The sequence below is a fragment of the Nicotiana tabacum genome, chromosome 22 (genome assembly GCF_000715075.1).
Source record: "Nicotiana tabacum cultivar K326 chromosome 22, ASM71507v2, whole genome shotgun sequence".
In the NCBI taxonomy this organism is placed as follows: domain Eukaryota; kingdom Viridiplantae; phylum Streptophyta; class Magnoliopsida; order Solanales; family Solanaceae; genus Nicotiana; species Nicotiana tabacum.
In genome coordinates, this window is record NC_134101.1 from 70,259,429 (window position 1) to 70,275,264 (window position 15,836).

A 15,836-nucleotide genomic window follows, 5' to 3' on the forward strand; every position below is an offset into this window, starting at 1 on the left:
TTGATCCGACACCCGACCGATCAAACCTATTCTTGGGTTCGATCCAGCAAGTGATTCCCTCCCCGAAAGAGGGATAGTTGTTAGGTCATGAATGGAATGCGAGGGAGAGAGATAAGCAGGGGAACATCCGTTATAACATCAGTTATAGGTGCCTATGAGCTATAACATCCGCATGTGCTAATATCTTTATTTTTATTTTAACAAGGAAGAAAATAGATACGTAAAAAATATTTTAGGAGCCAAAAGAAGTGACGACGAAGTTATGGCGACTCCATACACCCAAGTCTTTCCCCTTCCACGTCACCAACACTTTCCAAAACCGAACCCAAATTCGATAACGGTCACCAACGACCGTTACTTGGCAAATCATCCACTGGTCTTACTCATTAATAAATGTCACAGCATCAAGCAGCTCAAACAAATTCATGCCCGCATGCTCCGAGTTGAGCTCTTCTTCGACCCATTTTCAGCTAGCAAGTTAATCGAAGCCTCTGCTCTATCGCATTTCTGTAGTCTCGATTATGCCCAGAAAGTGTTTGATCAAATTCCTCAACCAAATCTCTTCTCTTGGAATACGCTTATTCGTGCCTATTCTTCTAGGCAGGACCCCATTCAAAGTCTCTTAATATTTGTTAATATGCTTTGTGAGGGTCGTGACTTTCCCAGTAAATTTACTTACCCATTTGTGATCAAAGCATCTACCAAGTTGAAAGCTTTTCGATTCGGGAAAGCACTTCATGGGATGGTAGTTAAGGGGGGATTTGGTCTTGATCTATTTGTGCTTAATTCATTGATTCATTTTTATGCTGATTGTGGTTGTTTGGGCACGGCTTACTTGGTTTTTGAGAATATGCAGACAAGGGATGTTGTTTCTTGGAATACAATGATATTGGGTTTTGCTGAAAAGGGTTATTCCAATGAGGGGTTGAAGTTGTTTCATAGGATGGTGGATGAGAATGTGAAACCTAATGATGTGACAATGATGGCACTTTTGTCTGCTTGTGGTAATAAGTTGGATTTGAAGTTTGGTAGATGGGTACACGCGTTTATTGAGAGGAACGGGATTAGGGAGAGCTTAAATTTAGATAATGCACTTCTTGATATGTATATGAAATGTGGGAGCGTTAAGGATGCTGAGAGATTGTTTGACAAGATGGGGGAGAAGGATATTGTTTCTTGGACAACAATGCTTGTTGGGTATGCAAGAGTGGGAAATTTTGATGCAGCAAGAAGTGTTTTAAATACCATGCCTAGCCAAGATATTGCTGCTTGGAATGCTCTTATCTCAGCTTACGAACAGAGTGGTAAACCAAAGGAGGCTTTGGCTGTTTTCAACGAGTTGCAGCTCATCAAGAAGGCAAAACCTGATGAGGTAACTCTTGTGTGTACCCTATCTGCGTGTGCTCAGTTGGGTGCAATTGATTTAGGTGGATGGCTCCATGTGTATATAAAGAAGCAAGTAATAAAATTAAATTGTCACCTCACTACTGCACTGATCGACATGTACTCCAAGTGCGGGGACGTGGAGAAAGCACTCGAGGTGTTCCATTCAGTCAATGTGAGAGATGTGTTTGTGTGGAGTGCTATGATTGCTGGCTTGGCAATGCATGGGCGTGGCAAGGATGCGATAAGTTTGTTCTTGAAAATGCATGAAAATAAGGTCAAGCCTAATTCTGTTACACTCACAAATGTATTATGTGCTTCCAGCCATTCAGGGTTGGTGGAGGAGGGGCGAGCAATTTTTAACCAGATGGAGACTGTTTATGGGATTGTGCCTGGTGTAAAGCATTATGCTTGCCTAGTTGATATACTTGGCCGTGCAGGTGAATTGGAAGAAGCTGTGGAGCTGATAAAGAATATGCCAGTAACCCCTAGTCCATCAGTTTGGGGTGCTCTGCTTGGGGCATGTAGATTACACGGCAATCTTGAACTAGCTGAACGGGCTTGTAATCAATTAGTTGAGTTGGAACCTGAAAATCATGGTGCCTATGTACTTTTATCCAATATTTATGCAAAATCAGGGAAATGGGACGAGGTTTCTATGTTAAGGAAGCTTATGAGTGAATGTGGATTGAAGAAAGAACCAGGTTGTAGCTCAATTGAGGTCAATGGTATTGTTCACGAGTTTCTGGTGGGAGATAATACTCACCCTCTGTCACAGAAAATCTATGCAAAATTGGATGAGATTGCAGCTAGACTGAAGTCTGTAGGTTACGTTTCCAACAAGTCTCAAGTACTGCAACTTATTGAAGAAGAAGATATGCAGGAGCAAGCCCTAAATCTTCACAGTGAGAAGCTAGCTATGGCATTTGGACTTATCAGTGCGGCTCCATCTCAACCAATTCGTATCGTGAAGAATCTACGTGTTTGTGGGGACTGCCACGCTGTTGCGAAGCTTCTCTCCAAGCTTTATGATCGAGAAATACTATTGAGGGATCGCTACCGATTCCATCATTTTAAAGAGGGGAATTGCTCATGTAAGGACTACTGGTGAGTGTTAGAATTGACTATATAGTGAACTGTAGAGTGAGGTGATGTTCATTTTTTTATATATTGCCTCCCTATGGAGCTAATAGCTCAGGTAGGGCAGATGATTGGGGATGCATTGTAATTAATATGTAGATGAAACATGATGCAGACTAGAGACACCAATATAGGAGCTGTAATAAATAGCAATCAAGGTTATTTCATATGCTAAGTTTACCTCAAACCTTCAAATATTGGATGATTATAAACTTGCCTGAGTACATAACATTCATGTCGATGCAAAAGTGAAACAAGAAAAGGAAAGTGCCAAAGAAGGTAAAGTAGCATAGGTCAAATTGTACTTTTGTCCCGGACGGATCTCTTTTCCCATGGAAGAGGAGGTTGGAGGCGGGTAGTAAGCGAAATAAGTCCAGTTAAAAACTGTTAAGTACATTACTATTCACCTTTTCTTGAGCTGTTCACTTTCTTTGAATGAACTAAAATTTTGCTTAATTTGTCTCTGATGGAAATGAGATCCAAAATAACCCGCCCCATGTTCATTCTGGCTAGTGGAGCTTCCTCTGAACAAGCAACTCCAGTGGTAAGAATAGAAACCAAGCATTCAACAAATTCACTTGTGAAGTCACTTCTGCAGCTGAGTATATCCATAAGATCCGCTGGTTCTTTGTCATATAAAGCAGTTTGATCCACAACATGCATCACTTGACCAGGCAATGCATGCTTAACAAAGCTGTGAAGATTTTCATTCTCCTCAAATAGTTCACTGGTTGGTCTTCTCCCCGTGAAAATCTCCAATAAAAGAACCCCAAAGCTGTAGATATCTCCTTGACTTGATACTTGACCACCCATGCCATATTCTGCAAATTTTGATGTATTAGAGAAGGTGTTTCATAGCTATATTAGAGATCCTACGCATTTGTCAAGAAAATACTTCAGCAACACTGATCACTCGTATCAATTTTCAAACTATAATTTAATGGATGGGCCTTGCATTTCAGAGGAAGAAAGGGAATGGCTGCAAAGGGATTTTGACGAACATGAGGTACTGGAAAGTCTTAAACTATGTGCTAAGGCCCCAGGGCCGGATGGATACACTATGGGGTTCTTTCATAAGTGTTGGGAGATAGTCAGGGAGGATCTCATGAAAACCATTAAGAATTTTCATAATAATGAATACTTTGAAAAGAGTTTCAATGCCTCATACATAGCACTAATTCCTAAGAAGAATGGAGCAAAGGAGCTGCGGGATTTTAAACCAATTAGCCTAATTGGAAGTGTGTATAAGATCATATCCAAGCTGCTGACAGAAAGATTGAAGAGAGTAGTGAATAAGCTGGTTGATGGTCATCAAATGTCATTTATAAGAGGGAGACAAATCATGGGCGCTGCATTGATAGCTAATGAGTGTGTGAACTCTAGATTGAAAGGGCAGTATCCAGGGATCCTTTGCAAGCTAGATATTGAGAAGGCATATGATCATGTTAATTGGAACTTTCTTCTAAAAATGCTAAAGGATATGGGTTTTGGTGCAAAATGGATTAAGTGGATCTCTTTTTGTATTAAAACTATGAAATTTTCCATTCTTGTCAATGGCTCCCCAGAAGGATTTTTTGCATCAGAGAGAGGTCTTAGACAAGGAGATCTCTTGTCATCTTTCCTATTTCTAATAGCCATGGAAGGGCTGAGTCAGATGCTGCAAATTGCCAAAAGGAATGGGTGGATTAGGGGTTTCTCTGCATCAAATAGGGAGGATAGTAGCTTGGAGATCACACATTTCTTGTATGATGATGATTCACTGGTGTTTTGCGAAGCTAAGGTTGAGCAACTAAGACATCTAAGGTTCATTTTGGTTGTCTTTGAAGCGGTCTCAGGGTTGCATGTGAACTGGAGGAAAAGTATGTTGTTTCCGATCAAGGAAGTTCAAAACATTCAGGTATTAGCTACAATTTTGGATTGCCAGGTGGGATCACTGCCAACCACTTACTTGGGTTTGGCATTGGGTTCTAAGAATAAATCCCAGGAAATATGGAATGTTGTGGTAGAAAAATGTGAAAAGAGACTTGCAACTTGGAAGAGCCAATATTTATCTCTGGGAGGTAGAGTGGTTTTGGTGAATTCTGTTTTGGATGCACTTCCAACATATGTCATGTCCTTATTTCCTATTCCAGTTAAGGTGAGAAAAAGAATAGATGCAGCAAGGAGGAATTTTATGGGCAATAGAGACAAGAGAGTCATTCACTTAGTTAACTGGGACTCACTCATTACCAGCAAAAGAGAAGGGAGTCTAGGTATCAGGAACTTAAAGGCACACAACCAGAGTCTGCTCATGAAGTGGTTGTGGAGGTATCAACTAGAGACTAATGCTCTATGGAGGAAGGTCATATATGAGAAGTATGGCCAGTTGGATCAGTGGTGCACAAGACCAGTTAATACTCCTTATGGAGTGGGAGTTTGGAAAACTATCAGGAAGTTCTGGAATTCTATGTTGTGCAACACTAGCATAAGGTTGGAAATGGAAGGAAGACATTATTTTGGAATGATAATTGGCTAGGACATGGTCCGCTAAAAGAACTATTCCCTGAATTTTACTGCATTGCTACAATGCCTGATCTTAGAATGAAAGCAGCTTGGGGATAACAAAGTTGGAACATCAATTTTAGAAGAGGTCTGAATGATTGGGAGCTTGGGAGAATTGCTGAGTTTTTTACAACTTTGGAAGCTTTCCAAGGTCTTAAAGAACATGAAGATTCTCTTATTTGGAAAAATGGTAAAAATGGGATGTATACTGTCAAAGCAGCTTATCTTTTGTTGTCAAACACTACTCGTCACATAGAAGGTTGGCCATGGAAGAGTATCTAGAAAGTTAAAGCTCCTTATAAGGTGATTTGTTTCACATGGCTGGTAGCAAGAGAATCATGCTTAACTCAAGAGAACCTGAAAAGGAGGGGATTCCAACTTTGCTCTAGATGTGTTTTATGTGACAGAGAATTGGAAATGAACAGCCACTTATTCCTTCACTGCCCTATTACTACTCAACTGTGGCAATTGTTCCTTAACATTGTTGGGCTAAGATGGTCTATGCCAGCTACTATTGTTGAGTTACTAAAATCTTGGAACAACACCGGAGACTCAGTGAGTCAAAAGACATGGTGGAGACTGATACCTGCATGCATATGGTGGACAGTATGGAAGGAGAGAAACTCAAGAGTTTTTGAAGACAGATACAAATCCGTTCAGGATGTCAAGATGAACTGTATTCTTCTATTTCATTTTTGGTGTAAAGAAAGTCTTATAGAGGATACAGAATCTCTGGTAGACATGTTAGGCTTTTTGTAATTAGGTAGATCAAGATTGATCTACTATTCCCTGTACATATGGTTATGCACTGCCTTAGTGCACTTTTATTAATACAAATGTTACCATTCTCAAAAATAAATTCTGATAAGGGAATTATTAGTTATGTCAAATACTCCAAAAAGCTGAGGTTTGTTATTCTGGTCGTAAAAAAAACTATGACTTGTCACAAATAATGTTAAGAGAAGAGACGTTGTATGTAACAATAGCGCAAAAACAGGAAGTAGAGATCCAGTGTCTCTTAACAAAGTATAAAGTAGCAGAAGTAAATTGTTAGTATGTTATGGAGATAAAAGGGGTTCAGATTATATACAGAGTAAGATCTCAAATATAGTACTTACCTGGAGCAGCATAACCTATTGTGCCTTTAATCCTAACAGAGCTGAACTGATTTACATCAGCATCTTGACCTGAGTCAGACAGGAATCTTGCCAAACCAAAATCGCTCACAAGAGCAGTCAGATCACTGTCCAGAAGAACATTGCTTGGCTTAAGATCACAGTGAACTATAGGTGTATGACATTGTGTGTGAAGATACTGCAATGCTGAAGCCACATCTATTGTGATGTTTAATCTGTGTAAGATACTCAATCTCTTCTGCAGCATCTCTCCCTCCTTCCGGTGTAACCACTCGTCTAGGCTCCCATTTTCCATAAATGGATAAACCAGAGCTTTGAATTCATTTCCATCAAAATTAACACTGGAGCAAACAGTTAAGATCCTCACCAGGTTCCTGTGCCTTACGTTCCTCAAGGCTTCGCATTCAGCTAAAAAGCTTTTCGAAGCACCCCTTTTGTCAAGTTTGAGTACCTTTACTGCAATAATTGTTCCTTCTTGAGAAAGACTTCCTCTATATACAGAGCCAAAACTTCCTGATCCTATCAAGTTGTTTGAAGAGAACCCACCAGTTGCTTTTAAGAGATCCTCATAGGAAACTCTTGTGTATCCTTCCCCAACAGAAGATGTTGAGCTAGGCCTCTGCTTCACTTTTTGCTTGCAGCAAAATAAAAGTAGCAGCAATGAAGTTAAGCATGCAGCAATAGTACCAAGAGTCAGTACTATAATGAGGGCAATGTGCTTCTTCGGTCTTTTATTTCCTTGCGTGAGACATGGATGCAGATGCAGCTCTTTGATTCCCCCACAAAGATTTATATTTCCCATAATCTGAACTCTACTTGCATCAGCAAAAACACCTTGAAGCGGCACCTCTCCATCAAGGTGGTTAAATGACAAATTGAGATTCTGTAAAGAGAAATGCTGGGCAATACTCTTGGGAATGTCTCCTGACAAGTTATTACGCGAAAGATCAAGATACAGAATGTTTTTCAAATTATTCAGAGGAGGAATCGTTCCTTCAAAGAGGTTTCCTTGCATGAAGAGTACTTCAAGGGATGAACAACTCCCCAGTGTGTGTGGAATTTCACCAGACAATTTGTTGTTTGATATGTCAAGTGCAGCAAGATTGGTCAGATTACCTATTTCGACAGGCAAGGGACCACTCAGAGAGTTATAAGACATGTTAAGGAGTACCGAAAAGGAGGAGAGTCCTACGACTTGTTTTGATATACTACCAATAAGTCTATTCTGGGAAATGTCTAAGGTTTGGAGAGATGTACAATTTCCTAAACTTGAAGGTATGATTCCTTCCAAGCTATTGTTCTGCAAATAAATGCGCAGCAATCCTGTGATGTTTCCCAAGGAAGAGGGGATATTTCCTGTCAACTGATTTGAATCCATGCGGAGATTTTTTAAGTTTGACAACATTCCAATAGAATCAGGAATGCTACCTTTGATAAGAGTTCCTTTGATGTTAAGCACATCCAAATTGACAAGGTTGGAGATTTCTCTAGGTATGGTTCCACTTATCCTGTTGTTCCCTATCAGTAGCTTTGTCAACGTTGTCGAGAGATTAGTTATAGAGTAAGGCAAAATAGCTCCAAATTTGTTGTCAGCAATGTCCAGGAACTCAAGCTTTCTGCAATTGGTTAAAGAATTTATGAAATTTAGATCATCAAGTGCACCACTTCCAAGCTGGTTACTGTGAACATTAAGCCAGAGCAGATTCTTTAGGTTGCCAAAACTCAACGGTATATTTCCCGTGAAATTGTTCGTAGGAATATCAAGCCGCAGAAGATCTGAACAATTGGACAATGAAGCTGGTATTGAACCAGTGAAGTAATTGTTGGCCAAATACAGATTCTGAAGATTTGGGAAGGCAAGGCCAATATCTGGTCTAAGACTACCTCTAAACTTGTTAAATGACAAGCTTAAGAGTATAAGAGATGAAAGGTTATAAAGAGCAGGGGGAAACTCTCCAGACAGAGTGTTGACTGATGCACCAAGAATTGTAAAGCTTCTCATATTGGCCATTGTATCAGGTAATTCACCTACCAAGTCATTGTAGGAAATGTAAAGCTCCCTCAGAGATGTAAGATTTCCAATAGAAGATGGAACATTTCCTGTGAGATTGTTATTCTTGAGGTATAACATTTCCAGCTTTGTCAATGAACCAACTTCATCAGGAATGTGTCCTTCAATGCTATTATGGTCTAGGATAAGGTTAACAATGTTAACGCAGTAACGAGACAGGGAAAATGGAATTTCACCTCCAATGAAGTTGAAGCTTAAGTTTAAGGTTTGAAGTCTGATCAATTGGCCAATTTCTGATGGGATTACACCATGGAAGGAGTTGTCTGAGATATCAAGAATTCGGAGAAATGAAAGATTGCCAATGCTAGGTGATATACTGCCAGCCAATCTATGGCCATTGAGATTTAAAGAAATGACCCTTTGATGTTTATGGCCACATGTAACACCAGGCCACTTACAGACATTGAGAGTGGCATTCCAAGAATCCATGAGTTCTTGAGGATCTTCAATTATTTTGGACTTAAATTCAAGCAATGCAAGTTTGTCTGACTGATTCCCAAGTATGCCTGCTGACACATACTGTGGAAAAGTTAAGTATAGAAACATGAAGAGAATAGCATGGAATGACAGAAAGAAGAGAGAGCTTAAACGAACAAGACTAGTTTGAAGCTCCATTAGGGAATTGGGAATGTTAGGTGATAGGTGAAAAGGGGATAGGAAATGATGGTAGGATACGACTGAGTGGCATTTGATTCAGCAATTTATAATGAGTTCACTATGTCTTCTGTAGGACAAAATTGTTTGAAATAGGATCAAGTTTTCACTATCCGCGTGGAGTGGAGTACCATTTTTATCATAAGAACATACATGTTACTTACTATCTTATAAGTGACCTATTGTTTAGCTGTTTTATACAACTTATTTAAACTCAATAAAAGAGAAAGACAGTGAGAAAGAAAGAGAAACTTCCTTAGCAAATTAAAATCTACAGTTGAAATATTTGCGGATCAAACACGGTACCACCCCTGAGTCAAAGTAAGTCCGTTGACTGTAGACTTTGTTTGTAGGCAAACACCTCTCTCTATAAGAGGAAAGGAAAACAACAAAGAGTCACTTATATAGTTTTTCTCACCTTTTTATGTCCAAGGAATGGCAGCCAATGAATTCAGTGGATCTGAGTAATGGGGAGTTGACATTTGACTTAAGAAAGTGAACTTCCCTGATCTCTACGGTTTTCTTTTTTCTGTTAAAAGGTTCTCCACTAAATATAGGAGAAGGGGAAGGGAAAGTGAAGAAGGGATTACCATATTTGAAGTCTTTCTCCACTAAGTCATAGCAATTTACTGTATATAGCGTTAATACTATGTATGAGTTGAAAAAGAATTTAATGGGGACACGACCCGACTAATAAATGATGAACGATGGTGACGTGTGGAGGAATGGTATGAATTTTGAAGACTATTTATTGTCTCATTTTTCGGCTTCCCTTGATTGGTTGAGTGTGACATTTTTATTGTCTTCCTAACTACTAGTGGCATATTGGTAGTCTACTGGACTTCCTTTCAGTGGTGGCATCCCTCTCAGTATTGTGGCATGTATTTACTTACAATTCAAATAAAAAATAATCTTATAAGAGAAATTTTCATTGGACTTACTCCTACAAAAATTAATATAATTAAAATAATATTTGTAATTGACTACAAAATGAAATTTCCTCTCAGTATGAGTGAACAATCTCTCATCCACCCCCCACCCCCACCCCACCCCCATTAAACTATAGGTTAAATATTGATCACCGAAAATCATATTTAGCAAAAAAAACTACTACTACCATCTTTTTCTATCTCATTCCCAAGTTTTTCCCCCTACTTGATTCACTAAGTTATTCACGGCCACAAAATGAACAGTCGATTCCAAATTTTATCCGACACTCATCTTATTAAACAGGGGTCATGTGATTACCGGAATAAGAATAAGAATCACGAGATAAAATATGAGATTGTATTTATCTAATATTTGTTTATAATCGTATTTAGTTAATGATATGATATTTTATATTAAAATGAGGGGATTAACAATTTCATATAAAATGTGAGATAGCTATTCTATAAATGTCCCAACCCATGAAATTTTCTTGTCTCTCCCCAAGTATAAATGAATGAAATGATCCCTTAAAATGTTATAGTAGTATTACAGTTTGTTTGGCCAAGTTGGAAAAATATCTTATTTTAATAAGTACTTTTTTCAAAAGTGTTTATCGAAAAAGTACATTCGGAGAAAATAGTTTGTGTTTGGCTAATCAATTTGAAAAGCACTTTTGAATAACAATTTGTGTTTGGTCAAGTTTTTCAAAAAGCGCTTTTAAATGTTAAATTACGAATAAGGACATAAAAAGATTTGTTTAATAGTTAATATTGTATAAGTAGATAAATAATTATAAATATTTATTATTAAAGATAATAATTAAGTATTTTATTTTATTTAAGTAAACTGTAAAAATAAAATTATAAAATACTTTATTCTTTCAAGATAATTTAAATATATTAAAAAATCATTCAATAAGTATGAAAGCTCACCCAAAAATTATTATATATTACTTAATAATTTAAACTAAGTAAGGTTATTTTGGTATATATATAATATTTTGCTAGGTATTTTTGGTAGGAAAAAAAAAGTTAAAACTGCTTTTGCTTCTAGCCAAAAGCACTTTTCCCCCAAAAAACTTGACCAAACACCTCAAGAAAGAAATAATTTTTTCAAAAACATCATTTTTGACTTGGGAAAAAACTTGGCCAAACAATCTATTAGTTCCATCTTTCCAACACAAAATTCAAGAAAAATTGTAAACGAACTACATTTTCAAGAAGTCGCGTATTATTTCGGAAACATTGTGACAAAATCAATCAGATAGAGCTTTATTAACAACTCAACATAAAATCAGTTTAGAGCTAGTTCGTTTATGTTGTATGCTAGGCGCTAGATGACAAAATCAATTAGATAGCAGTTTTTTTTTTTGGTTTAAATATATTTTGGTATAGGTCGCCGCTGCGCGTAACAGCGACTTGCTTTTGCTTGTTTTTATTTATTTATTATAAATTGGCTCATTTTCCGGGTTCCTCTTGATGATATAGCTTATTCAAGTGTCTAAGTATCAATTCCCAATTTCCCATTAATAAGTGTTGGTATTGGTGGCTAAAATACATGCCTTTTATTTTTTTATTTTTCTCGGTTAGTGCCTTAGTATTCATCAGTGCGTTAGTGGTCATCACTCACCATTGTATTAAATATAGAGAAAAAAATGTATAGTACAATTTACTCTATTAGAAATATAGAATTTAGAAACCCTAAAATCTAGACTTCCCAATTTCTCCGGCCGCTTCCTCTCGCTCTTTCCTCCCATTCTCTTTTCAAGAGTCTTTCCTCCATAGCTCTATAGCTCTAATCTCATAACTAGATCTCAGACTCTCAGTTATGGCCATAACCAGAGCAGCAGACGATAAGTTTCTTTCTTCTCATTTTTGAATCTTTACTTGATGGTCGAATCTTTAGTTCTGCTATTGATAAAATAGACCAAATCTATATAAAAATTTGAAAAAATGTTAAAATTATTCTAGGGATTAAAAGAAGAATTTCGTGGCAGAAGAATGTCATTTTCCTTGTCATACTTTGTCAGGAAATTAATTTACTTTTTAATTCGATTTCGATTCAGTTCTAATATATCTGGTAAGAATTCGAACACTAGCAAGCTAGCCTGCTACCTCTTTTCTGTTGTTATTTGTTTTTCGAACACTAGTTTATTTTTATTTGGATTTCCTTAAGCTTAAGTGAGGATCAGCCTAAACCAACTCACAAAGTGAAAAACAGAATTTAGTTAGTTCTGTAGTTGTTTTATACTGTTAATTAAGGTAATAATACATCTCATTAATTCAGTGAATGAATCAGTAACAATTTCAGTCAAGTCACTAAACATCTAATTGCATAATTATTTTTTTAAAAGTCAAGGAATATCATATGCATCTCCAGGAAAATATATAAACATACATAGAAGATATATAAATAGACCGATAAACCCCCCGATAATAGCTAAACCGATATCAATCCGCCCGATATGTTATCGGGTGGCTAGCAGATTAATACATTTAAAAACCGATAACCGATAAGCTGAACCGTTAGGCGTAAATAACCACCCAATCCGCCCGATAAGCAGCCCTACTTCTCAATATAAAGTATCTCTCATGCCAATTTATTATTTAAATAAAAAATCATATAATTTTTTTGTTGTATTTTATTTAAATGTTTTTGTGCTAATATATAATAAAAATGATCATACTAATAAAGAAATATTTATATTTGACTGCAAAATCAAATCTCCTCAATATTCTTCAAATTGAACACTCTCATCTCTCCTCCACTCCCAATCCCCTAAATTTATTGGAGTTACAATTTTAATAACAATTAACAAGGATAATTTAATAAATAAAGCATTAATAAATAATTTCTTAACGGGCATGTCAGATCAACAGAGGACTAGTAAAGGAGAACAAAGAGAATATAAGTATAGTGAAGTAGTATAATTCCATCTTTCCAACACCACATTAATGGAAAATTATAAAACGGATTATATTCCTCACAACTCGCGTACTATTTCGAAAATGTTATTGCACTGTTTGGTTATGAATGATTTGAAATATTTGAAATAATATTTGGAGATTATTTTATTATTCGATTAGATTGATACATTAACATAAAATCAGTTTGATGCTAGCTCCATTTATATTGTATGCTAGATGTCACGATCCAGAATTTCCACTCTCGGGATGGTCATTGCGCCTAACATTTTGCGCTTGCTAGACAAGCCAACGTTAGCTATATCTATTAACCATTTTTAACAATTTCCAAATTAAGTGACAATAATGAAACTGAATAGTTTGAAATAAGGTAATAAGCTAATAAGTGATAAAATTCAAATACAAATCTCGGAACTGGTGTCACGAATACATGAGCTTCTAGAATACTATAGATAATGGTCTGAAATAAACACAACTGTCTGAATCAAAATAAATCGCTAAAATGATGTAGAAGGGGACTTTAGGGCTGTGAACACTGTGCAGCTATACCTCAAATCTCCATAGGTTGCTGGATCTGAGCAAATCTACTGAACGCCGCTAGGACTAACTCCGGTATCTGCACAAGAAGTGCACAGTGTAGTATGAGTACAACCGATTCCATGTACTCTGTAAGTGTCGAGCCTAACCTCGAAATGGTAGTGACGAGGCTAAGGCGGGTCACTTACACTAACCTATACGCAATAATAATAATAACAGAATGGACAAGAATGGAAATAAAGCAGTTAATTCATGATAACGAACTCAAAATCTAACTACCAAAGAGCCCAGAATAACAAGTCATGTAAATTCATCTCAAATACCGAGGCAAATCCAACAGTCACAAACAAATATAATCTTATACAATCCGCTGAGGCGCGCAACCCGATCCCACCATATCATCATCTATCAATATCATAATCCGTCTTTATTCCACCATTTCAATTCATTACCTTTCAATTTCTGTTGCGACGTGCAACCCTCTCCCCAAATAATTTCAATCAACAATAGCAATTCAACAACCAAAATTTACAAGAGGTTCTACATCAAGAGAGTAAACGTACGAAGCAATGGAGAATAACACGATAATCCAAGGATCTCGAATAACTCAGATGTCTCAACTTTACTGACTCAATGGTATCTACCAACTAACAACTCATACAAATAAAACCACATTATTGAATGCAACAGATGTTACGAAACTATAAGACAAGCAAGACATAAGACAATTTAGATATGCAAAGAAAGAAAATAGAGACAAGTAGCAAATAAACATATAATTATGGAAGGAATGGACAATTTAATACAAGAAATACTAAATGGCAAGTAGCAAATATGGCATGGAAGTAAAATAAGCATATAGTAATTAAGGCATGAAACAAGATATACTATGAAGTAACAAAGACAAGGAAGCAAGTAACATAACAACGCATATACACTCGTCACCTCGCATATACGCCGTTTCACACGTAATTCACATAACATCAAGTGTTCCTAATTGCCTCAAATCAATGTTAGACCCAACACTTACCTTACTTCGCAACTAAAGCAATCAATCAACCACGACCTTGCCTTTTGCACAAGCCTCCAAACCAACCAAATCTAGATTTTTATTGACCAAATGATTCAAAATAAGCTTTAAAAACTACCCACAAATGAAAGAGGTTCAATTTAAATAGTCAACAAAATTCAACCCTGGGTCCGCTTGCTCAAAATTGATATTTTGACCAAAAATTGATTACCCATTCACCCCCGAGCCTGGTTATGTAATTTGTTTCGAAATTCGACCTCAATTCGAGGTCTAAATCTCAATTTCAAAAAAATTCCTGATTCTACCCAAATCCCTAATTTCTACCATGCAAATCCTAAATTTGATGTTGAAATCTCATGAAATGTAATAGGTAATTGAAAAGAAATGGATTAAAATCACTTACCAATGCATTTAGGAAGAAAGGTCTCTTGGAAGATCGCCTCTAGGGTGTTTAGGGTTGAGAGATTGTGAGAAATGAGCTAAGTCCCATTTTTTACCTCTTTTACCCAGCTGCGGATGTCACAATTGCGATGTCTTATTTGCAACTGCGAGCATCGCAAATGCGAGACAAGGGTCGCAAATGCGAACCATGTCTCAGAGCTATAAAGGTCGCAAATGCGACATATTGTTCGCAAATGCGAACACCCAGCCTTCGCAAATGCGGACCAATCCTTCACAAATGCGAAGGTTACCTAGGAACACACTGGGTCGCAAATGCGACTCTGTCTTCGCAAAAATGACCACTATTCATTCGCAATTGTGAATAGTTTCCTCGCAAATGCGAGGCTACCCAGTCCAACCCATGCTCACAAATGCAAACACTTGTTTGCAAAAGTGAGGCTCGCAATTGCGAGCCATACCTCACAAATGCGAGATATGCAGCAGAGCACCATCACCAGAAGTGCACCAGCAGTCCTAGCATTAGCCAAACTCATCCGAACCACGTCCAAAACTCACCCGAGCTTCTCGGGCTCCAAATCAAACATGCACACTAGTGTAATAACATCATACAAACTTACTCGCACAATCAAATCACCAAAATAACATCTAAATCTATGAATCAACAAACATATGAACTTTCAAAGTGAAACTCAAGAACACTAGAATCACGTTTAAGCATCTGAATCGTGTCAAATCCATTCCGTAGTGAACCAAATTTTGAAGACATGTTTCAAATAGCAACACTGAACTATTACAAGATTTAACATCAAAATCCAAACCTATTAGCTAAGAAGTCAACTTACGGTCAAACTTAGTAATTCTTCAACTTTCAAAAATGCTAGTTTTTGGCAAAATGAGTCAAAACAAGTGAGGGACTTCCGAATTAAATTTCGGTCATACGCCCAAGTCCCAAATCATGATCGGATCCACTGGGACCTTCAAAATACTGATCCGGGTCCGTTTACACAAAATATTGACCGTAGTCAATTCGAGTAATTCTTAAGGCAAAATTTCACATTTTCTTTAATTTGTTTTCCACATAAGACGTT

General features: G+C 37.1%; 2 protein-coding genes across 2 annotated transcripts; one reads left to right on the plus strand and one right to left on the minus strand.

The window, feature by feature from the left end:
- The first annotated feature begins 262 nt into the window (after nt 1-262).
- LOC107787434 (pentatricopeptide repeat-containing protein At2g29760, chloroplastic-like) lies at nt 263-2,689 on the plus strand. Its single transcript, XM_016609005.2, has one exon. The coding sequence runs from the start codon at nt 263-265 to the stop codon at nt 2,492-2,494; it is 2,232 nt and encodes a 743-aa protein (XP_016464491.1). The 3' UTR covers nt 2,495-2,689.
- LOC107787433 (putative receptor-like protein kinase At3g47110) lies at nt 2,641-9,794 on the minus strand. The gene is made up of 2 exons (XM_016609002.2): nt 6,183-9,794; nt 2,641-3,344 (listed from the first exon to the last, which is right to left on the minus strand). The coding sequence occupies exons 1-2, from the start codon at nt 8,884-8,886 to the stop codon at nt 2,923-2,925; spliced, it is 3,126 nt and encodes a 1,041-aa protein (XP_016464488.1). The 5' UTR covers nt 8,887-9,794; the 3' UTR covers nt 2,641-2,922.
- Nucleotides 9,795-15,836: the final 6,042 nt, after the last annotated feature.